This window comes from Erpetoichthys calabaricus, chromosome 5 (genome assembly GCF_900747795.2).
Source record: "Erpetoichthys calabaricus chromosome 5, fErpCal1.3, whole genome shotgun sequence".
NCBI classification, from domain to species: domain Eukaryota; kingdom Metazoa; phylum Chordata; class Cladistia; order Polypteriformes; family Polypteridae; genus Erpetoichthys; species Erpetoichthys calabaricus.
In genome coordinates, this window is record NC_041398.2 from 26,874,569 (window position 1) to 26,898,838 (window position 24,270).

Here is a 24,270-nt window from a genome sequence, read left to right on the forward strand (position 1 = left end):
GAGTCTGAATTTGAGGAAATATACTAACCAGGCAAGAAATTCTGATGCTTTTTACTTGTAACTGATTGATGATTGGTTTAAAAAAATTTACTATTACGTTCACATTCTGATTATATGATGTTCAAAATGTCGAGAAAAGTTTATTTTAGCATTGTGTCTGTATGTGCATCTGTGAAAAATCGAAAATTGATTTTCACTTCATAAAATTACAATTTTCATTATGTTGTGTAGAGCTCCTGGATGACTATATCCTAGCAAAGATATAACATTTTAGAACTAGTGATTTCTGAGATATATGCCTTGAATGCCGAGACCTGTATACAATGATAACTTCCAAAAATGTCAACCTATCTTCTTCAAACAAGTTTAATTGTTTTTCCTTCGTTGTCCTATTTGATCCAGTACGTATCTCCATATCCTTCAAAAACAGTCTAACCTATATTCAAGAATTACTGACATAGAAATTGTTCATTATAACTGGGGTTGTTATAGTCTGCTTCGTTTAATCATAGGACCAGGCAAATTTTTCAACAAGTCCCTTACAAAATGAAATACATTTAAAGTATATTTTAAAAAATATATTGCTATATCTTTGTTTTGCTAGATTTACTCCATAGACTGTATTCATGATGTAAATATAGTGAAATTGATATTTGGTTACAAGAGACTTTTATTTTTATAAGTTTAACCAAAACAGCAACTTTGAAAAGTAATTCATTAAGGCAGGAGATGGTCAGATTTCTGCATCATGTATCAACAGTGTGTGGCAGAATATGACGATAATTAGTTCTGCATACACCTAGAATTGACCATTTTTTATTGAGAGGTGAAAGTATTCATTTTGTTGCATATATACTGTACATAGATCTCTGAACACTCAAAGGTCAAAGGTGCCCTAATGAAACTTTAACTAACTCCTGAACCCATGTGCCATAACAAGGATTTTTGGGCATCTAGATAGGTCATTTAAGGGTACGACAGAAGCCTCTGTAAGGTTGGACAACTGATTTACTAATTATTATTCTACAGTATATACCTTCTCAAGTTGTGTTTTTGTACTGTATTTAGACTTTATGATAGGTGTTGATCTGTATTGGTTTGTTGAGTTATAGGGCATATGTACCATATATACTAATGTATAAGTCGGGGCTTGAAACCTGAAAAATCTTGTATCAGTTTCTCAGACACATTGAATTTTGTTGCAGCAGTGCAGTTACTAATTTCTTTCGCTACTTCAACAGCGTTTAATTTAAAACCAGCTTCATATTTTCAAACACTCCACCGTAGAGAAGGAATGCTCTTACGATAAAGGTGTATGAGGGTGTGAAATACAAAAAGCACAAATCAGTTCAAATGTCACTTCGGAATAGTTTGGGTATTACCGTGTGGTCACGTAGGCACAATAGAGAGAGAGAGGTTAGGAGCACATGCTGATACAGCACATTGCCGCACACACTTAGAAAAAAAAGGCAGTGTGCTCCATGGATACTTTCTCAGATGGGCGTTAGCATATCATAATTTTTTGGACCAATAGCGGGAGTTTTCCACATTCGACTTATACGACCGACATTATAAAATACCAGAAATTATATGATAAAATCAAGTCCCGACTTATCTGCGAGAGAACTTATCCGCGAGTATATACGGTAAGTTTATGATGTCTCTAGCTATCATTTTGTAATGCTTGTAGTAATAAAATATGTTGCATTTTTCATTCCAACAGATGGCACCTCACAAATGTCTTTAGCAATAAAATGCATTACTACAAATGCTTGTGATGTGCCATCTGTTGGAATGACAGGAACATAGCAACTGGACAGACACACAGACACTTGTCCTTTTATTAAGGTGGATTATTGTTATGTGAGTAGAGTCCAGTTAAACTCTTACTTAATTGTGCTAATCAACATGTAAAACCATGCCATTCTCTGGTGCCATTATTATTATGTATAGCCACTGTGCCTTATCTGAAAAATCCATCCATCCATCCATTTTCCAACCCGCTGAATCCGAACACAGGGTCACGGGGGTCTGCTGGAGCCAATCCCAGCCAACACAGGGCACAAGGCAGGAAACAATCCTGGGCAGGGTGCCAACCCACCGCAGGACACACACAAACACACCCACATACCAAGCACACACTAAGGCCAATTTAGAATCGCCAATCCACCTAACCGGCATGTCTTTGGACTGTGGGAGGAAACCCACGCAGACACGGGGAGAACATGCAAACTCCACGCAGGGAGGACCCGGGAAGTGAACCCAGGTCCCCAGATCACCCAACTGCAAGGCAGCAGCGCTACCCACTGCGCCACCGTGCCGCCCTATCTGAAAAATCTCAGAACGTATTTATCTTTAATAAGGCTGAACCTTTCACAGATATTGTTACTTCAGGTTTCTTTAATCAATATTTATCTTTTATAATGACTAACTTTTCAGTAATCTTTCAAGCTAAGAATGGAAACTTAAAACCTGTGAAAAAATTTTTTTTCCTTTATTCACAAATATGAATTCTAACTAATTTGATATTTGAGTTTCTGTAAGGGTTTATGAATTCTAACTAATTTGATATTTGAGTTTCTGTAAGGGTTAACAAATACACAATCACAAAAAAAGGTAGACTTTTTAATGCTGCAGTTAAGGTTGACTCAAGTCTTTATTCATTTGACAAAAGTAATGCAGAGAAATAATACACCATACTATTAAACATGTTATATATATCAATGATTTGTTTTGTTCCTGCCTTGTGCCCATTGCTTACTGACTACATGGATTAATAGGTGGACTCAAAGTAGAATGTATGAACAAATTAATGATACATTCCTGACATCTGTCAATTCCAAAGTGAATCTCTGCTGGCTATTAATGACTGCTGAGCAGATAGGGTCTTGGAGTTGTGAGTCACCTGATTACAGCTTTTGTTTAAATCTGGATTGGTTTGGTGTCCAAACATGAAAGGTAGGAGAGAGCAATAAGTTAAAAGAGATGAGAGAAAAGCTGGAGGTCTGTGTGGAAGGACAGATAAGTAAAGTTAAGGAGTGAAAAGCTAGCATGTCAATGGGTCTGTCCCTGTGTCCCTAAGTCAGTGTATAAATGCATTCCACTCACTGTCTCACAATAAATAAATAACAGAACTTACCACTTACCTTCACACAGGAAAGACAAAAAAAGATATTTATACATGTTTTCTCTGCCTTTGCCTTGTTTCATTCTTGCTCACCTATCTGTTTGTTAGCCTTTGCGGTTATGCATGATGAGGTGGTTTAAGAAGAGCAGACAGATGTTAAAAATAATGTTTGACTCTGCAAAGGAAATCAATCAAAAAATTAAATTAGTTAAACATGTACAGTGGACTCAGAAAGCATTCCCATCACTTTCTGCTCATTTTATTGTGTTGTAAATTAAAATTGAAATGGATACATTTTCCATTTTTGCGCATTATTCTATATTCAATAACCCCTAATGACAAAGTGAAAACATGTTTTTGGAAAGATTTACAAATTTATTAAAAATCAAAAACTGAAATCTCTCCTTTATAGAAGTATTCAGACCGTTTGCTGTGGCACTTTGCTGTTTGCTTGAATTCTCCTTGATTGGAGTCCGACTGTGGCAAACTGGACATCATTGCGAAAGGCAGAGGCCTATATATAGAAGGTCCACAATTCATACAGCATGTCAGATCAAAAACCAAGCAATGAAGTCCAAAGAGCTCTGTGCAGACCTCACTGATCAAATTGTGGTGATGCATAGATCAAGACAAAGGTATAAAAATATTTCCTAAAGATGTGAGGGTTCCCAGGAGCACAACAGCCTTAATAATTGTGAAATGGAAAAAGTTTGGGACCCCCAGGATTCTTTCAAGAGTTGCCCATGCAGCCAAGCAGCGAAACCAGGTAATCAAGGACTTGGTCAGGGAGGTGACCAACAACCCAATGGTCACTCTAATACAGCATCAGAAGTCCTTTACTAAGATGGGCGAACCTGTTGGAAGACTAACTATCTTATCAGCACTCTTGAGTAAAAGGTATATGACAGCCCATTTGGAGTTTGACAATCATCATTTAAAGGAATTTGTGGAAAAATAATCTGTGGTCTGATGAGACAATGATTGAATTCTTTGGGCAGAAATTCAAGTAGTATGTCTGGTGAAGATCTGGCACTACACGTCACCTGCTTAACACTATTCCTAAGGTGAAGAATGGTGGTGGCAACATCATGCTTCATAGTGGCAGGGGCAGAGAGACTGGTCAGTATTGAGGGAAAGATAAATGTAGCCAAATATAGAAAGGCCTTAGAAGAAAAAACTGCTCTAGAGTGCTTCCAGCTACAGACTGGAGTGATGGTTAACCCTTAAATATAACAGCGACCAACAGCACACCGCCAGGACAATGCTGGAGAGTCTTTGGTACAAGTCTCTGACTGTCCTGGAGTGGCCCTGCCAAATTCCAGACTTAAACCCCATAGAACAACTGTGGAGGCACCTGAAGATGGCAGTTTGCACATGTTTAACACCCAGTCTAACAGAGGATCTGCCAGGAAGAATGGGAACATCTGCCCAAATCCAGGTGTGCAAAGCTTGTCGAAAGTCCCCAAAATTACTCTAAGCTGTGATTTCTGTCAAAAAGGGCTTCTACAAAGTCCTAAATGAATGGTCTTTATACTTTAAAAGAGGTGATAAACAAAAACATCCAGTAGGTAGTTCTGTTGGTGAAAACACCTTGTTAAAGAGACAGGTCTGAGCAGAGTCGACATATTGGCCCTAAGTACTCAAATAACAAAATTTTACAAAAGTGCTGTTCAGAGGGACATCTCCAAATGTAAGAGTCTTTGAAGTGAAATGGCATCAGAAGAATGAGGCTACACTGAACTTGCTGTCATCAAAATTGAATAAATGAAAATTGAAAAAAGTCACTCAGGTCTCATGACTTTTCCCACGCTATGAAACATGGTTGGCTCAGAATTCAGTGTGAACTGTATGAATGCATGAATTTATCATTTATCTTTATGGACAAATGCTGATGATGCAACTACACCGCAATCACATGAGGAATGTCTTCTTGGCAACCATTAGGCCTCATAATACCATCTGAACATCCTTTGAATTCAATAGCATACCAGAAGCCCTATTCATATTTACTGCGTTGAGCTTGTACATAAACCATGACAATAGGCATTCACGCTGTCAGCGAATAAAACGCATTCATGCTTGTGTTGGCCTAAATAAGTGGATAGGACTGGCGAGTTTTGTTGGGCTGAATGGCCTGTTCTCCTCAAGATTGCTCTAACGTTCTAATTCATTTGGAGTTTTGCTGTTCTCTTAGTCAGGAGGCATCAGTGTTTCATCAGTGTTGAATGCCTAACAGCTTCAAAGCAGAAGAAGTGAATGATTAACATGATTGTTCAGCGAAAGATGGCTGCACTCGATAAGACTCTGCTGATGGAAGAAGAGTTTTGCCTGTTATTACTGGCTTTAAGAGGAAAAAAGGAGACGGCGTGTTAGTGTTAAGCAAAAGCAGCGAAGGGAGGATGCTTGATGAAGAGATGCACTTCAAATATTTTTGCATGTCTTACTTGTGCTTTGATGATCTTTTCTGTCCTATTATGCCTCGCTTCTGCCAACAGCCTCTCCTTGAAAGTCGTCATTTGGGATACACGGCACTACATAGTCATGAAAAATTCTGTGCGTATCATGCTCGATCCATGTAAGGGAGCATGTCTACATGTCTGATATCATTTTTGCCTTGTAGCCTACATGAACAGTGTTGACACGTCACGTATAATCCAGGCTTAAGCACTGCTGCATACTAGTTGTAGCCTTTTAGATCATAATTTATCCTTTTCAGTAGTATGATAAAGTGCCATAGCATGTATAATCTCAAGCTAGCTCCAGAAATATGACAGTGACTTCCATTTCCCGTAGCGGTCTGCACGCTTCCCAGATTTAAACTGATATTATTTCTTTGGGATGAGGAAGAAAAGGTGGTTCACAGCAGTGATATTTCAGTTCTGATATTAATTGTAGTTTTAGTTTTTATTTTATTTTATAAAATTAATTTTTATTTTTATTTCATTCTAGTTTTTAGTAAAGTCAAATTTTTTTTTTTATTTAATTCTGTGTTTAAAATTTTAGTTTTTATTTTATTTAGTTCTGCCATTTTTAAATAATATTAATGCGATTATAGTTTTTTTTCTGTTGCAAGACCACAAATGCTGGCCTACACATATTTCAATACAAGTTATGTTTCATTCAACAAAATACACTCACATGTCATAATGCCGTTAAACACCGCTTCACTAAGCCCCAACCCTATCCCTAACCCTAATGATCAAACAGATGAAGTGGCCTAATGAGTACAGTCAACAAGATCAAATGTTTCAACCCAAGAAACCAGTCTGTGTAACCACATTGCTGTTAAGCTTTAAACGAGCACACATTTCGAGAGATTTGTTCATGTTGCAACGACGTCCATTGCACAGATAGCCACACAGTGAAAATATTCGCTTGACGAGTGCCTGTAATGCAGGTGCACAGACAAGTTCCTCGGCCACTGGCACCAGTAGTATGTTGATGATTTATGCTGCCAGTCCTGAAGGCAGTGGCATGAGGTGACGTTCTGGTTCTGGCTAGTGAGGCGCTGACTCCTTCAGAGTCAGAGTTGCAAATATATGAACCCAAAGAGTAGCTTATTCACTATTCAACTGGCAGCATGCATATTGACTACTGGTTATGTTTCATATCTCATCTGCATTCTTTATACACACACAGGTAAGGCGCATATCTGGCTAAGAAAGAATGTTACATTTATAGCGGTGAGAGAGAGCAGAGAGAGCGCATTTGCTCTGCACCCTCCATGTGTTTTAAATTTGCCTTTGCAATTCCACACACTCATTCAATACAAATGAAAGTATAGAGTGATGTACAAAAAACTAATTTCAAATTTGACCTTAATTAAAATATTTAGTTGTTTTTAAAAGCTTTTAACTCTGATGCTTTAGTCAGTTTTAATACAGACTGTTCAACAAAAGGATAACAAGACAAACAAAAGAATATTTTATTTAAGGTCAAAATCTAGTTTTTAAATATTGGATTATTTTTTTCTTAGACTGATCCCATTTTTTTATAAAATTGAAAACCGTTTATGGTCTTACCTTTATTTGTAAATGAAGTCCATGTGCCTATCCTTCTCCATAAAAATCTCCGTCACTTTCATATAAAAGTCCTCCTAATTTTCCTTTAGTTTTAAAAGTCTTAATCTTCCATTTTGGCAGTCAGTAGGAACAAAAAATAAAAATAAACGGAGTACTGCAGTGCACTTGACTTTCTGATCTCGCTAACTTATTGGCACCTCTGCGTAGAAGAACAGCAGCAACGAGCACCTGTTGGACTCACATGCACCCCCTCCTTCAGGGCGGCTCGGTATTGTCTGCCTCACTGTGTGCCTTCACACTGCGGTTTTATGTCCGATCAGCAAGACTAAATATGTCACACACATACATTAAACGTATTAGCCAGACTGTGGAAAGTCAGGGTGTATAATAAACGTGTCTGCAGACATTATATTGGCGACATACAGAGAGACAGCAACAGGCACGCGCCAATTATATGCATCAGCCCAGTGTGTGAGGGAGAGCGCAGTCCGAGGTGAGGTGAGGCTCGTCGCTGCTGCACCTCGCATTTCTCACCTGTATTTGATCAGGAAATTTAGCAATTTTGATTATAAAAATGATCAAAATTATTGGAATCACGCAGAAAACAAATTTATAGCACAGACCAGTGGACACATTTATTTTATGTTATCATTATTAGTTTTTTTTTTTACTTTTCATGATGACAGGTGAGACTGCATGTCCCTGTATGAAGTGCAGTATGAAGTCCTGGTACTAGAGAAGTGCTGGACTTCCATGTTTAACAGGGACATGGCAAAAACCAAACAAATTTACGTCTCTCATAGAGGCGACACCTCCCGGATTCACTTTCCACACTTTCCATCACCTGCTGACCTCACTCGATTCTTCTCCTTTTTCTCTTTTGACTATTTGGTTTTCAGTCAACCACATCCTGCATATGGATAGTAATACCATTTAACCTAGCACCTACTTTTTATGAAATAATCGTTATTTTAATTTGCATTTTATATGATTTCAAGGGGGCAGCACCTGTGGTAGCGCTGCTGCCTCGCAGTTAGGAGACCCCGATTCGCTTCCCGGGTCCGCCCTGCGTGGAGTTTCCATGTTCTCCCCGTGTTTGTGTGGGTTTCCACCTGGTGCTCTGGTTTCCTCCCACAGTCCAAAGACATGCAGGTTAGGTGCATTGGCGATTCTAAATTGTCCCTAGTGTGTGCTTGGTGTGTGTGTGTGTGTGTGTGCGTGTGTGTGTGTGTGTGTGCACTGCAGTGGGCTGGCACCCTGCTCAGGGTTTGTTTCCTGCCTTGCGCCCTATGTTGGCTGGGATTGGCTCCAGCAGACCCCCGTGACCCTGTAGTTAGGATATAGCGGGTTCGTACATTACAAATGTTTTATGATATTTCATTGGGGTATTCTATAACTGCATGTCAATTTTCAGAGGAGTTGGTGGCATGGTACTAGACATGAACAGCCATGGATGTCCTCCATTTGCCCATAGGAAAGTCTTCATTGAGTAGCTGCTCTTTTATACCCTTACACTTGCCAGTTAGCTCTTATTGATTATTTCAATATCATTGCTGGCCAGTTAGTAATTTAGGTAACACTTTAGTTTAGGTACTGTAAAATTGCATTTATTGCTCATTTACTACTATGTAACAAGACCTTAACATTCATTTCTTTGGGTCTTTATAACACTTCAAAATCATCAATAAAGTATCTGTCTCTGCAATGTGACTAATTAAGAAAACGTCTGTTCGGAGTGGATTAAGTTGGCTTAACCGAGACACATTTATGTTGATATTTAGCTTTCTTTGTTTTAATCATCTTGTTGACCCTCCAAAATGCCCAGTTAACACTAGAATCCCTGAAGCCTACAAAAAAGCAAGTAATCCCAGCCCACCTTAAATCCCTTTACACCTCTCCATCAATGTCTTTTGTTTTGTAAATGTGTTGATCAGCACAAGCAGCAAGCAGCCTGCTATCCTATCCAAACCCAGTCCACTTTAGGACACACTAACACATGGAGTACACACTGTCAAAGATGAGACAAAGGAGTCACGAAAAGATTTGGGGCAGCCACCCATATAATTATTCCTGGCTGTAGAAGAGTTGAATTGAGAGTACATTTGTGTACAGAGTCAAGTTCAAAACAGAACTGTCTTGATGAGGCAAAGATGTCGGTATTAAAGCAGAGGATAGGAAGTGACGTTATCAGAACTGGAACCAGAAGTGGCATCATTAGGGCCAGAACTGGAAGTGCCACTGTCAGGGCCGTAACCAGAAATGATGTCATTAAACCTGGAACCAGAAGTGAGGTCATCAGGACCAGACGGAATTTCCCGCAATCGGTCTGCAGTGTAAAGAGAGGAAGGGTCAGTACACTCTGCCACCCCCTGGTCTGGCGTGGAAATACCCTCATTCAGGCCCTTTAGCTGCCTCCCATGCATACGTGTGTGACAACATTCATTGTTGATGATACTGGGACGATGCATAGCCACCAATCAACTTAATATACAAATGTTTATAAAGTGTATCCACCCATAGGAAACTTATTGAAAAATGTGTGAACTCCAATTAACTACTCATTTCTCCTACTCACTTCCTCATATTTTCATATTTCCTGAACTACTTTATCAACAAGTTTCTGCATTTTGTCCACTTTGTGAAAATGATCCTGCCTTCATTTTTGACTTTCTGTTTTATTAATGGCCTCATTACGGAGAGTATCTTTTCATCATTCAATTGTGTGGAAATACAGTCCCTGTAAAAAGTATTCACCCCATGGAAATGTTCAGATAGATAGATAGATAGATAGATAGATAGATAGATAGATAGATAGATAGATAGATAGATAGATAGATAGATAGATAGATAGATAGATATGGAAATACAACACAGGCCTGTATCATATCGATTTGCCTTAAGCGGATGGCAACTTGACAGCTTTGATTTGAAAAGCTTACATTGCTACTGTGACCCTGAAAAAGGGAGAAAAAGGCAAGCCAACCTTCACTGCTGAGACAATTTCTGGGAAAGCAGGCTGAAGATGATTGTGGTCATTTCTTGACCGTGGGACTCTCAGATGTAGCTAAATAGTCCGCATACATTAGAAGACAGGGAGTCATGTTTTCTTCTGACCAGATCATACCATAGTTTGAAATTGTCAAAATTCACTGTATGTTATCTTTTCCACCATGACCTTATTGCCATGTCATACCATACCATACCATATTACATGCCAATTCACTCAGGGTCTCCTCATACATACTGTTACTCACGATTTTGGAGTCTCTCACCAACCTAACCACTACATCTTTGGGTATGCAGTAGGAGATTTGGAGTGAGTGGTGGAAGAAATACACAACTACACAAGGGAAAATGTGCAAAGTCAACATGGAACATATCCAGATGTAGGTTCCAAACTTAGAATGTTGGATTTGAGGGCCAGTAGGACTACCTAAACTATAACCTTTGTGACGGATGGCCAGGGCCCATGCCTGGGCGGGATGCCCCTTCACCACATATACCAGGGGGACAAGGGTGGGAAACCCAGTATCTCCCCCTGGATGCTAGATGGCAGCCTCCCTGTGTTGCAGCAGTGCCTCGGACTCCCCCAGAGCTTCATGGGGGTTGGAGTTCGGTGCAGCCCTGTTGGGTTCCGCAGGTGCTGGCAGAGGGTGCTGCAGCAGGAGCTGCTGGCCTCTTTTGGGCATTGGTCTTGTCACACCCTGAAGTGCAGCTGCATGTCGGCAATCAAGCACCTGGAGCACTTCTGGGTACCTAATAAAGGGAGCCAGCGACCACCACTCAGCGGCCAGAGTCGGGAGGAGGAGGACCAAGCTTGCGAAGGAGTGGTGGAAGAAGGAGTGATTTTGTAGTGGCGCTTAAGTACTGTACTTGGGACTGTGTTGTGGCTGGAGGGATTACGGGGAAGACGTGCCCTCCAGCTGAAGAAAAATAAATAGTTTATTTGTTTTACCCTCCCCTCTGTGTCAATCTGTGTCGGGTCGGGCGCAATATAATGCCTTTTCTTACACCTTCTTAATTTTCAGTATTTCTATCATAATCTTAGTCTATGTTTACCAAGGTTTTCTTATCTGGTTCTTTTCGTCAAACACAGAAAAGCCTAAGAGGGTTACTGGTGTAGTGGCTTGGTTTGAATTGAGGGCCTAGTGGCCTGTGTGTGGGATCTACACATTCTCCCCATGTCTGTTTGGGTTTTTTTCTGAGTACGCCATTTTTCCTCCTACATTCCTGAACACATACATGTTAGATTATTTAGTGATTCCATATTAGACCTGTGATGAATTGGCACCCTATCCTTGACCAGTTTCTATCACATACTTGCTGCTGTGGGACACACTCTGGCCCTCCATGACCTTCAATTGCATTAAGGAGATCTGAAACTATAATATGTTATATCACTGTAAAAGATAGGTAGCCTTCAGCAAAGAGTACTGACTACTTTTTGAACTCAGATCTGTTCTTGACTCTTGACAGCTCCATCACCTGAGGGTAAAAATGTCTGGATACTCAAGCTACTACTGGTGTCTTCTTGGTTTCTTTTACTGCCTGCTGCCATTGCCTTGGCTGTTTTCTGTAAGTATCTTTATTGCTCAACTGCTCTCCTAATATTGTATTTCTTACTATGTACTACCAGAGTGTAGAGAAAATGTTAAAAATTGAACAGAAGATGAAACAGTTAAAGTTGTGGTCAAAACTTACTAAGGTCAAAGCTAAAAGAAAGAAACAAATAAGAATATCAAAGCAAATATGTAAAGCAAAAGTCAAAGTCAAGAGCCATACAAAGTCCTTGTCTTCCTAAGGTAATTTTTGCACTAGCTAGCATCACAAAAATATTTATTTACACATTGGCTGCTAAATACGAGTTAACTATATCTATCTATAGATAGATGCCACCTACGAGTAATCTCATAAAGTGTCCTCAGGGGTATATCATCAAGTACAAGCATGTCCGTGGGTTAGTAGACGAAAGTGGGAATCTAAAATAAGAATGGAAAATCTAATTGGCATAGCAGAACAGATTATCACACTTTCAGGTACTTTTTTTCCTATTAGCAATATTCTGGATAACATTAATTTTTCACAAAAATAATTTTCATATATAGAACCACAACCATCTGAATATCTCTCAACAATTAGTGTATCACCACTTCAAAGTTCAAATGGGAACTCTGACATTCAATTACAACAAATTGTGTAAGATCTAACTTGATAGACCCAGCCGAGTTATCTCACAAAGAATTTTCTGTTCCATTCGCTAACTACAATAGATTGTTTTAGAGAAAATCAATTTTTGTTGTGAGCTTTTCTCAATAACAAAATGCTTTTAATTAGTACATTTGAAAATTAGGCAGTGCGCTGAATGCACAGTTAAAACCACAAAAAACAATTCAGCTTTGAAGTGCTGCACAAAAAAACCTGCACTTCTGAACTTTGTGGTTTTATTATTTAAGTATTATGCTCTGAACTGCAAACCATTGAACTATAGCTCTTTAAGGTAATTAACTGATTGTTTAGTCATAATGTTTTTCCGAGAATTTGAAGTATGATGTTTATGACAAATCGAAGTGAATATAGTACTAGAAATAAGGCAATATTACCAATTAAAAAAATAATATTTTAATCATATGTGTTAGGGGTTATTAGACATAAAAGAAACTGTCTATGTCAATTGAAGTGTTACACCATCTCAGCAGGGATCATTCTAGGTGTGACGAAAGTTAAGTAAGAAGTAGAAGCTTCTGGGTGCTTTTGAACAAAAAGTTCTAAATAAAATCTCAAGAGTTCATCTTGAAGATAGATATGGATCTGAGTCCTCACTGCTGAATTCATGTAAGAAAATTGTTTTCTTTCTTACTTATATTTTAACTGCTTTATAGAAGCTAATAGTTAAAGTAAGGAACAAGCTAAAGTGTTATATATCATTTGCATATAATATTTTATCTTTGTATTTTATTTTGTTCTTTAATAAATACGATAAATTCTTTTGGTGTCCCTCCATGTACAGCACTAGACATTGGTGAGTTATAACATACAAGTATTCTATGCAACTCATTCAACTGGCCGCCCACCCCCTCCTGGCCATTCTATAGTATTACATAAGTTTGTTTTGAAAAGTCTAATTAGACAAAGAAGAAAGACTTCTCTAGGAGGGTGTCTGGTATTCCTCAATAAATACAAAATCTAATCTCATCCTTCATTATCCAGCCTCTTTTTTCCAGGAAAATAATAGCTACTGTAATGTAACTTGCCAGTGCACTACACCACATGCCCATTAACCTCCTTAATTTTATACCTGAGCGTCACTCAAGCTGTAAAAACAGTGTGAAAAGCGTTAGTCCTGAACATCACTTGGGCAACTGTACAGATGCATTTCACATAAGCGTTAGACCCGAGGATTACTCGGGCTGTAAAAGTGGCAACAGCGTTAGTGCTGAGCATTGGTCTGGAAATGGTATTGGCGTGTCTTGTGTAAACGACAGGCCGAGTGTTACCCAGGCAATGGGGCAGACACGTCATTTCCTAGCCTCATAATGGTGTCTTGTAAGAAACGTTTTTCATCAGCCCATTTGCTGCACGCTCTTGACAGTGATACGAGCAATAATGACGAAGTGAATCTGTCTTCATGTAGTGGAATTGAGACAGACGGTGAAATTGAACGTGGTTCTGATCAATCCAAAAGCGACACTTGTGTCAATCTTACTTGTGCAGTATGCTGTTCAAAAGCATATCAGTCTGGAAAGAAAATCCACAAGGAATCACATTACTAATGTCCTAACTGTGACGTTGAATTGTGTATTTCACAGTGCTTCAAGATATACCACACAAATGACACAATTTAACAGTATGTACTGTATTAGCATTATTTAAATTTATAGTATTATTATTCATTACTATTATGATTTGTTTCATTATTATACTTTCTACATTTCTGACTTTATACTTTTAGTGTTTTGCAGTAGAAAGATGAGATTTAATAATATGTAATTTTTTCAAGCCAAAATAAACGTTTTTTCGTGAAAAAATATAACGCTAAGAAGGATAACACCTGCACATTTAGGACAGCGTTCCCTACAGAAGTGACAATATGATAACACAATTGTCTCAGAGCCTATGAGATAAGACTATGGGATAGAAAAAAGTGCTTGGAAAACAGAAAAAACACTGAAAATGATTTGTGGCACTGCTTTTCTGAAACCAACCAGCAGTATATTGCAGAGAAATTCTTCAACTTCATTAGTTTTTTTTAACTCTAAGAACATTTTGTCTAATTTGTGATCATTTTGTTTTCCCATTTATTATTATTAGTTTTTTTTCCAATTACATCACTACACTACGATTTTTGATGTCTATTCGAATCTGGGCTTCTGCTATTTTGTATAACGGATGTGTGGGGAGAGTCATATTGTGTAGGGCATTGGGTGACATGGCGTATCTAAAATGGTGTTGCAGTACATGGGGTGTAGAAATTGACATTAATTTTAACTTGGTTAATTAATCATCAGTTTTGAGTTTAACGATGCTGGTAATTAAATAAATAATTCAGAAAGGCTCCTATTTTATTTTTCTTACCTTTCTCTATTGTAGGAGGTAGTCTCCTGACATTAAACTTATATCAATTGTAACCACTAGGGGGTGTCCAGAGCTCAAACACCAGACACAACTCAAGTGCAAGATGAAATTAAACATGTTATTTATTTGGTAACATCACCTTGTCATAGTAACAAATCAGTCCAGCATAATACCAACAACTAATAAAGAGCATCTGTCTCCCTTTGTGTCTCCCCTGTGAGTGTTATCCAGCGTCCTCTCATCTCTGATCCCTGCTTGAGGCAAGGTTCTTCCTTTTATGGCAGACCCAGGAGCACTTCCAGCGTCACAGCATTGCATGACGAAAGCATTTCCAGCTAATATGGGAGTTTCCCGAAATAAGGCACTCCATTCTTCACAGCATCACCTGTGGCACCCAAGGGCCCTGACAGGGTCGCCCATCCGTACTACAATTCCCAGGCAACCCTGTAGGTATCCAGACTGGACTCCAGCTGGAAAATCACTGCCACCTCTCCTGCAGGGGGACAAGCTGTTCAAAATACCCATTCGCCCCTCGTCCATCCATTATTTGTACATAGGACAGAAACCGAGGACCATCATGGCTTGGTTACACCTCCATTCTTGTGCTCCATCCATTACGGCTTCAAGGCTGGGTAGACAGGATGCAAGACAGATGGGAAAGGCAAACATAAAGCACAGAATAAGCTGCCTGTGTACTAATTATTTAGAGTTCTAATTTACCTTGGTGCAGATAAACAGTTCTATGATACCATGGCTTTAAATATGATGTTTGATGTTGTATGGAGTTGTTGCTTTTATTGCTGTTCTGGGTTCAAGTCAAGGATTCTTCTGACATTGGAGTGCATTCCTGCTCCTTGTGACATGGTCCTTTCATCACAATTTGCTGTGCATTCTCAATTAGGCTCTTTGCAATGTCCTCTGCAACTTCATAGGGAAATGCATTACTCTTTCTGGCACAAGAGTTTACATGCTGAAGTAATGGCTGCTTCTCAGTCTTCTCAGACTGGGTTTAGTTATTGGCACAGCTTAGCTTGGCAGAGTGGATTTCAGCTTTCAGGTCCACAAAGTGAATTGATTCTTGGCTTTCAGCTCCTAAAACAGTTTTTTAGTTTCAGAGAGTGCAAGAGGTCATTTTGAAGAGTGCTGCTCTGATTTAACCAATGTGTCCTATAGATTGTTTCCAGTTTTTTATTTGCCTTATAACCTTCAAACAATATGATGAGAGCAATTCCTTTTCAAAAGATTAATTTCTGTAATTACTTACAACACATTTTATATTCCACAGATTTCACTGCCCTCAAAGATTTGCAAAATGGACCTTTAATGCAGGCACAGCTGAATGACCTAAATGCTACTTTTTACAACTTGTCTATTGATAACAACATCATGTTCAACAACCTCAGTGGATTGAAGGAGAGTCATAGTGAACTGCAGTTCAAGTATACTGCACTAACTCAAAAACACACTGACCTACTGTTTCAACTCACAAAAATAAAAAATGACTATACACTGTTGTCAAAATTCACAGAATTGGAAAATTACATCAAAAATATGCCTACTCTAGGTAAGTTATGGAAATGTCAGTCATGCTCCTTTCCCTAAGGCAGTGGTTCTCAGTCATGGTTTTCAGTGGCTGGACTTTTTTGTTCTAATTTTTAATTAGAAGGGAATTGTTGCTTATAATGTAGCATATACTTATATTTTATTTTACTCACATGGTGAAATTCATGACCCTTCATTGCTTGTTTCACTGTCAACTGAATAAACAGCATTAAACTGCATTTCATTCTCTTAAGAAGATGCCAATTAACAATGAGATTCAAAGAAGAAGCTAACCTGATCCTGATGTGTGTTCATCAAAAAGTAAATGTTTTAGTAAAAAAAAATATTGCAGAAAAAAATGGAACTCAAAACTATTATTCTGCTCTAGGGTGCAATTCCTGAAAGCACTGTAATACTAAAAGCATCATAAAATGTTAAGATTGGTTGTTAATTTGTGAGTGTTTCTCAAAGCCCATTGTAAATAAAGAATCATATTCAGTCCTTTGTAATCTACTAACTCCATGACATCGTCATTAATTGTTACCTGCTTCTTAAACAGGCTTCATTTTGTGCCGACTGTAGCCACACGCAGGGGTCGCCACAGAGAATATGTTAAATTGACGCCATGTCAGCTCTCTGAACATTTAGAATATTAGGATTTATATTAAGATTGTAATATTTTATGGTAAAACGGAATAACACATGTATAATATTCTAGTTAGAGGTAAGCTGTTAATTTCATTTAAATAATTTATACAGTTTTTAATTAGAAATGTATAAGTTGAAGATATTTCCATGTTCTTTAAAACTTTTGAAGACTCAGTGTTCTAAGGTTCCAGCTAGTGCTCTGTAAAGCAATTGGTTATGAGGAGAAGTAAGAAGAAATTAAAGGGAAGAACAGGAACTGAAGGTTGGTACGTTTGGACAGAGAGAGTATGGCTGCAATAAAGAAAGCCTACTGAGAAGAATATTCATTGAATTCAGTTTTTGTATCTACGACCACCAGCTCACAAACCCAACACTTACACATTATTTAAGTTAAATCAATAGTTTGTAACTTATACCCATTCATTCAGTCGCTACATAAAGCCTGCATTTTGTCTTCTTAGGGTCCTTGTGTGACCCTGTTTTCCCTTTTATACTCATTATTAGTAGACTTTTCCAGAATGCCTCAAATTCCACAAACTTACCACACTGTCAGGTACTGTAGTCCAGCACTTCCTCCTCTCTTCCCTTTAACATCTATAACCTCAGGCAATCAGACAGAGTAAATAAACAGGCAGGAGTTAAGTAACACATTTATTTATGTACTATTGATAATATGTTCAATTTATAAGTAGTATAATGAGTATCGATAAAGTAATATTAATATGACCTGGATGACCAAGTGGCATGCTGTCTTCTTTTGTTCAGTCCTTTGTAAGGATCCAGAATAGCCTCTGCATGGAGTGGCAGAGACTGTAGCTCTTTTACATTGGTGACACTAACAGAAGTCAGAAGGGAGAGGATGAGCCTTGCCTTTATACTGGTCCAAATTCTTCTTTGGTCTTCCTCTGGACCAATGGGTGCAATAGGCTCCCCTTGGTACATCTAATCCTATTTCAGCACAACTGGATCAATGGACGCACAAACTGTGTTTTCAAACATGACCCCCAGACCAGAGCTTCTTCCTGGGTGGCGGGCTTGTAAGCTCAAACAAACTAAGAGAATGTAAGTGCACCCATAAACACCTAGTCTACTTTGGCAATCCACACCCCCAAAACACACACACACACACAAATGATGGCTCAAAAATGTTATCTGATTTGGTAGGGTTATAAATGTGGTAAAGCAACTGGTTACATTGCTTTCTTCCATTTGGAAATTATACAAGTATAATGCTAATTTTACAAATGAATTAACAAAAAATAATGATCAACCTATACAGTACAGAACTTGTACAGGTGCCTGTTTTTAATATAACTTCTAAAAAGTAGCCACAGAACTACATAACCTTTCTTTCCCCTCTAAATGTTATCTAGTCAAGCAAAAAATATGTTTTTTGTAGGTCTTTGTAGTCAGAGACATTGGTGGAAACATTATTGATTAAGCAACATGACGAATGATGACATTCCTGGTGACAAATTACTTTTCCCAGACAGTTCAACTTGGTTGAATTTCGAACACTACGCCTCTTTGAAGTTATAGTCCAGGGCTAGTCTCTCAAAGGTCTTCATGATGTGAGGCCTAACTGCCACTGGTCTGTAGTCATTAGGTGAAGAGGCACCTGCCTTCTTTGGAACAGGAAAAATGCAGGATGTTTTCCACAGCAGTGGCACTTTCTGAAGCCTTAGGGACAAACTGAACAGGTGACAGAGGACACCACAAAACTGGTTGACACAGGCCTTCAAAACTCGAGGACTGACTCCATCTGTTCTGGCAAATTTTACTGTGTGTAACTTCCTCAGTTGTCTCCTTACTTGGTCTTCAGTTTTGGCCAGTCCACACTGATATTTAGTACTAGCTGTCCCCCACAGTTCTGCCCAGAGACAGAAGTGTCCTGTGAAGAAAACTGTCTAAAACACATGTAACTCTGATCTCTCAAAAACATCAAACGTTACTCCTTAATAATCTGTACATGATAATGTCTGCTGAGCAAACAGGTATCGCTAGCTAAGTGGAGGCAAGGTACGTTCCAACATGTGCTGACAGGTAGTCCAACTCGAACAGAGGCTGACGCGTGAATAAGGAGGGCTCCACACACCTGACACCCCTGCCCTCGGCTCACAGCCTCTCTCTCAGATTCACACGAATAAATCACTCCTGCAAACGAACTATGATACTTGGCCTGAAGAGAGAAGTTGCAAAATCAACCGAAATATTCAAGCAAATTATAGAAAAAAAATTATCTAAATCCGTTAAGTAGTTCTCTTGTAAAAAGTGGACAGACATACAGACAGACAGACAGGGAGACGTTGGATTTATAAAGAAAAAATATATATAGATATATATAGTTTAATACAACAAACTGTCTACTGTATTGCACTGTAGATTTCAGCACACATTCATCAAGCTCTGTATGATGATGTTCTAAGTTACCTTGAATAAAGGTGTTAACCAAATAATAATGTCTAACTTTGCTTTGTTTCTTGTTTTTTTTTGGCTCTGGAGGTGGCCTGAAGAAAAATGCCAGCAACTGAAGCCATAATCTGAAGGCACAGTGGCAAGCAGGAAATTCTGACAGGTAAATTTCAAGTTTAAAGTATCAATTTAGAAGTAGTAATACACTGTACAAGTGCTGATACTGATACTAGCATTGGTTATCGACTTGATACTGTGCTTATTTACTAATATAAATGCTCTAATTTGAAACTCCTAATAACAGATCACCACAATATAGATTAGGCATTACTTGTTGGCATTAGCCAATAAAGGTAAATGAAATTCAGAAAATGTGTACCAAGTCTGACATTTAAAAGCAGTGGCCTAATTAAACTACTCTGTTTGTGGACTTTTGTAAAACTAAAAAATTGTAAAACTACAAATATCTTCATTACAGTTCTTAGAAATTCACTGTGCCAGCTTCAAAGCCATGCAATGATAATTGGAATGGTGAAACAGCACAGATTGATCTCAATGGCAAAATGTGAGGTATTCTTAAACAGGATTCTGAGAAATTAATTCATGCATTTATCTCTAGTAGGATTGACTACTGCAATACGGTGTTCACTGGATGTTCAAACTGTTCTTTATACAGCCTCCAGTTAATACAAAATGCGGCTGCAAGAATTATTACAAGAACAAGAAAATATGAACACATAACTCCAGTTCTTAAATCCTTACACTGGCTCCCGGTTAAGTTTAGGGCAGATTTCAAAATCCTTCTTTTAACATATAAAGCATTAAATGGCCGAGGTCCGGCTTACTTGTCTGAACTTACCATGACTTACAAACCTGAGCGCACATTAAGATCTCAAGATGCTGGTCTGCTTATGGTTCCAAGGATTAATAAAATAACAATGGGAGGTCGAGCTTTTAGTTACAGGGCCCCTAAACTGTGGAATGGTCTGCCTGCTACTATAAGAGATGCCCCTTTCGGTCTCAGCTTTTAAATCCCGGCTGAAGACTCACTACTTCAGTTTAGCATATCCTGACTAGAGATGCTGATTAACTGTACAGACTGCATCTCTGTTGTTAGTCATTAGCACTTAAACATAAGTAACATGATAGTTAGAATTGGATACTAACCCTCACCTATTCTGGTTCTTTTCTCGGTACTCAAATGTGGCACTTGGTGCCACGGCCCACCTGCCAAGTTGTTTTGCCTGCCTAAGGTAAAGTCATCCCTGATGGAGGATCGCAGGAATCGTGGGAAAGAGGGGTCCTTTCATCGGATTGGCTGGCCCAACACTGTTTCAGCCGTGGAATGGCCAAATGGGGGAGGCAGCTTGATGGATGAGGTCTCCAGGAGTCTAAAATTATCCAAATCTTATTATGTGATATCATCTACTGTTAAATTCTGCTCCGTACTTCTAAAAAAATGTTTATTTTTTATTTTTTATTGAGGATTTGTTCTGTTCTGTGTATTGTATTGTATTGACCCCCTTCTTTTGACACCCAATGCATGCCCAACCTACCTGGAAAGGGGTCTCTCTTTGAACTGCCTTTCCCAAGGTTTCTTCAATTTTTCCCTACTAGGTTTTATTGGGAGTTTTTCCTTGTCTTCTTAGAGAGTCAAGGCTGGGGGGCTTTTAAGAGGCAGGGCCTGTTAAAGCCCATTGCGGCACTTCCTGTGTGATTTTGGGCTATGTAAAAATAAACTGTATTGTATTGTATTGTATTCTTCTGATGATGACATCTGTCCTGGGTTACATAAGCCTATTGTTTCAAACAAATTCTAAAGTCTTAAAACAAAAATGTCCAGATATTTATCATCATCAAGGTGGTCTGTATCTTTGGAGTCAAGCTTAGCAGCACTTTTTTTTTTTTTTTTACAAAAAACCACAGTAAGGAAAAATAACATGACCGATTAGAATGAAACGGCAAATGTCCTAATTGAGAGGATAACTGGTGTATATAATGTAAATACTGAAACTTTTTTCTAAGTGGAAAATATATTTTAAAACAACCATGATACAAATCACAGCTTCCCCTTTTATAAAAAAATGAATTTTCAGTCCAGAATGTGAAATTGAAATTAGACATAGTCTTCATAAAAAGGCAAAGCTACTTCTCCCTTATATGCTAAAAACAGATTTGTCTGTTATTCTTGTCATTTATATAATAAATTATAATAGTAAATATCCAACCACACTCTCTGGCAATGATAATCCTAGAGTAAATTTTGGTGGACTAAAATTTTTTAGTGTGACCAAAATGTAATGAAGATATCCCCATAACTTGCTGTACCTGATTTTCATAAACAACACTACAACTGGTTTTGAAAAATAAGTACCTAACCTTCACCAATAAATCATGGACCACATTATATGCTGTAAAATTAAACCTATAAAGTAATATGAGAGACAACAGTTAATGATTTAAAATAATGTCATTATTTGTTATTGTGTGTAAAGACTAAGACTTTTTAGGAAATGCAAGTGTCAGGCTCTTATTAATGAAATTGAACTTCTCTGCATGCGCAGTTGTATTGGGTTTTAACAACAACACGACACTGAACTGAACAGAGTTTCGCTCTTTAGTCTACAAGATGCTGAGAGGTATAAACATCTTGAAAGTCAACAGTTTCTCCCTCATGCATAATTGTATTTTTTCCAAAATTACTCATATTGGCAAGTCCTGAAAAGTAAGTATTAATTTCTTATACTCAATCAGAAAAAAAAATGTTATTGACGCAGTCCTACCATTTAAGCCAGTGGTTCTCAGTCTGTGGGGTGGGCCCCCCAGGGGGGCGCGAAGATGTGAAAAAAAGAAAACAAGAATCGAAAATATGAAAAATACATCTATTGAAACCAAAACAAATTAATTTAAACTACATTCTGATACTGGAAAAATAAATATAGAGTTAGATAAATGTTGATATAAGTTAAGTAGGTATAATAAAATATGCATCTATGATATATCATTAATTAAAAAAGAACAAATTGGTATTAGTGGGCTCCTTTCAAAAAAACGTTATGGGGTCGTGATTAAAACTGTTATGAAAACTTGGGTCGCAAATACTTAAAGGTTGAAAAACGCTGATTTAAGCCAACAAACTAAGTGAGTCCAATTTCGAGAGATAAAATTAAGAAACTAACGTTTTGTGCTGTTGTTTCCATCAAACACTTGGGAAAGGCAACCCGCATCATGGAGTGCCAAAGAGATGCAAGAATTTATTCCAACCCTCCTATTCCACCCTTGGCTCTACTTATAATAACTGCACACCCCAAAATATTGAGTGTCTTTACGCCAGTGGAATTAACTTCTCATATCATGAAATCCTTTGAGAAGTTAATCAAGAAACAACTGCTTAAAAAAAGGCTTTTCTGAACCCTCACCAATTTGCATACAGAGCAACAAGGGGTTTGAGGACGCCACACTAACACTTTTGAATTTATTGTAAGACCACTTGGAAGGATCAAAAAACCACACAGACTTTTAATCAGCTTTTAACATGATCCAGCCCCACATTTTAGATGAGCAAGTGATCAATCAATTTTTTTTGGACTCTAACTTGGTGGGGTGGATTCTGGACATTTTAACAAACAGAACACAAAGAGTGAGTGTCAGTGACTGTTTCAGTGATAGCCTAAGTTTATCTGTGGTTGTTGTTTATCTCCTCTTTTGTTTATCATTGATAGACACATCTTGAAATTTGCAGACGACTTTGTCATTGTGAGTCTTCTACAAGATAAGGAAGACTGCCATGGACATGTTGTCAATGAGTTTGTACAGTGGTGTGATTGCTTCTATTTACAACTAAATATTTCTAAGACAATATATATGGTGGTAGATTTCAGGTGCTCCCCACCATCCACTGTTTCAACTTTAATTAAAGGGGAGACAGTGGAGATGGTAGAGTAATACAAATATCTGGGAACAATTGTTGATAGCAAACAAAATTTTGATCTTAACACAGCGAAAATTCGTAAAAAAAAAAAAAAAAAAAAAAAAAAAGGAGTAATCACGAATTTACTCAAGCTGTGGACTCATCATAGTTTTATAAAGTTTCAGCGGAATCTTCTTGGACTTGTACTCCACACATCAAGGCGCTATATAACCTGACATTCTGTTTGCCTTCTTAATGGTATCTGAAAACTGTCAGGAAGTTGATAGCTTAGAGTCCACTATGACTCCTAAATCCTTCTCATAAGGTGTACTCTCGATTTTGTGACCGGCCATTGTGTATTCAAACCTCACATTTTACTTCCTATGTGTACTACCTTACATTTATTGACATTAAATTTCATCTTCCACATATCCGCCCAAGCCTGTATGCTATCCATGTCCCTCTGTAATGATATAACAGATTCTAGATTGTCTGCCAATGCACCTATCTTGGTATCATCTGCAAACTTAACCAGCTTGTTACTTATATTCCTATACAAATCATTTATATATATATATTAAAAATGATTTGAAATGGACACTCCAGGAGGAGGGTTGCCCACACCTGAATTAATAATTTCCTATTTTATCTCTGTTGTTTGTTTATAATCAGTTAGATTGGTATTTACTAAATTATAACTGTCATTGTACAAGCAGTGTGATTTTTGTCCAAGCAACAGTCGAACCTCTTGAACAAGACATTATGTACCAATTTTCAGTCATGCAATTTGCTCTTTAGCTATTTGTATTATTAAACTGGAAGAAAGAAACATTAAACTGTATGTGTATGTTTGTGTTTTTAAGGGGATTCTTACTGAATATAATCAAAGTTTTTTTTTTCCTCCCTCATTTAGACATACTGAAGAGCTTGCCGAGAACTATACAGGATTGACAAGTGAATGATGTACACGTTTAGACATCAAATAGGATTAATATTGTTTTTATTGCAGATATAATTAGAGGTCCAAGCTTTTGGAA

The 24,270-nt window shown here is 38.0% G+C and overlaps 1 protein-coding gene across 1 annotated transcript in view; it reads right to left on the bottom strand.

Moving 5' to 3' along the window:
* Positions 1–218: 218 nt before the first annotated feature.
* LOC114652454 (uncharacterized) overlaps positions 219–24,270 on the bottom strand; it is a 49,376-nt gene continuing 25,324 nt past the window's right edge. The window contains exon 2 of the mRNA XM_051928512.1: positions 219–251. Coding sequence (XP_051784472.1) covers positions 219–251 — 33 coding nt within the window. The remainder of the gene's footprint in view (positions 252–24,270) is intronic.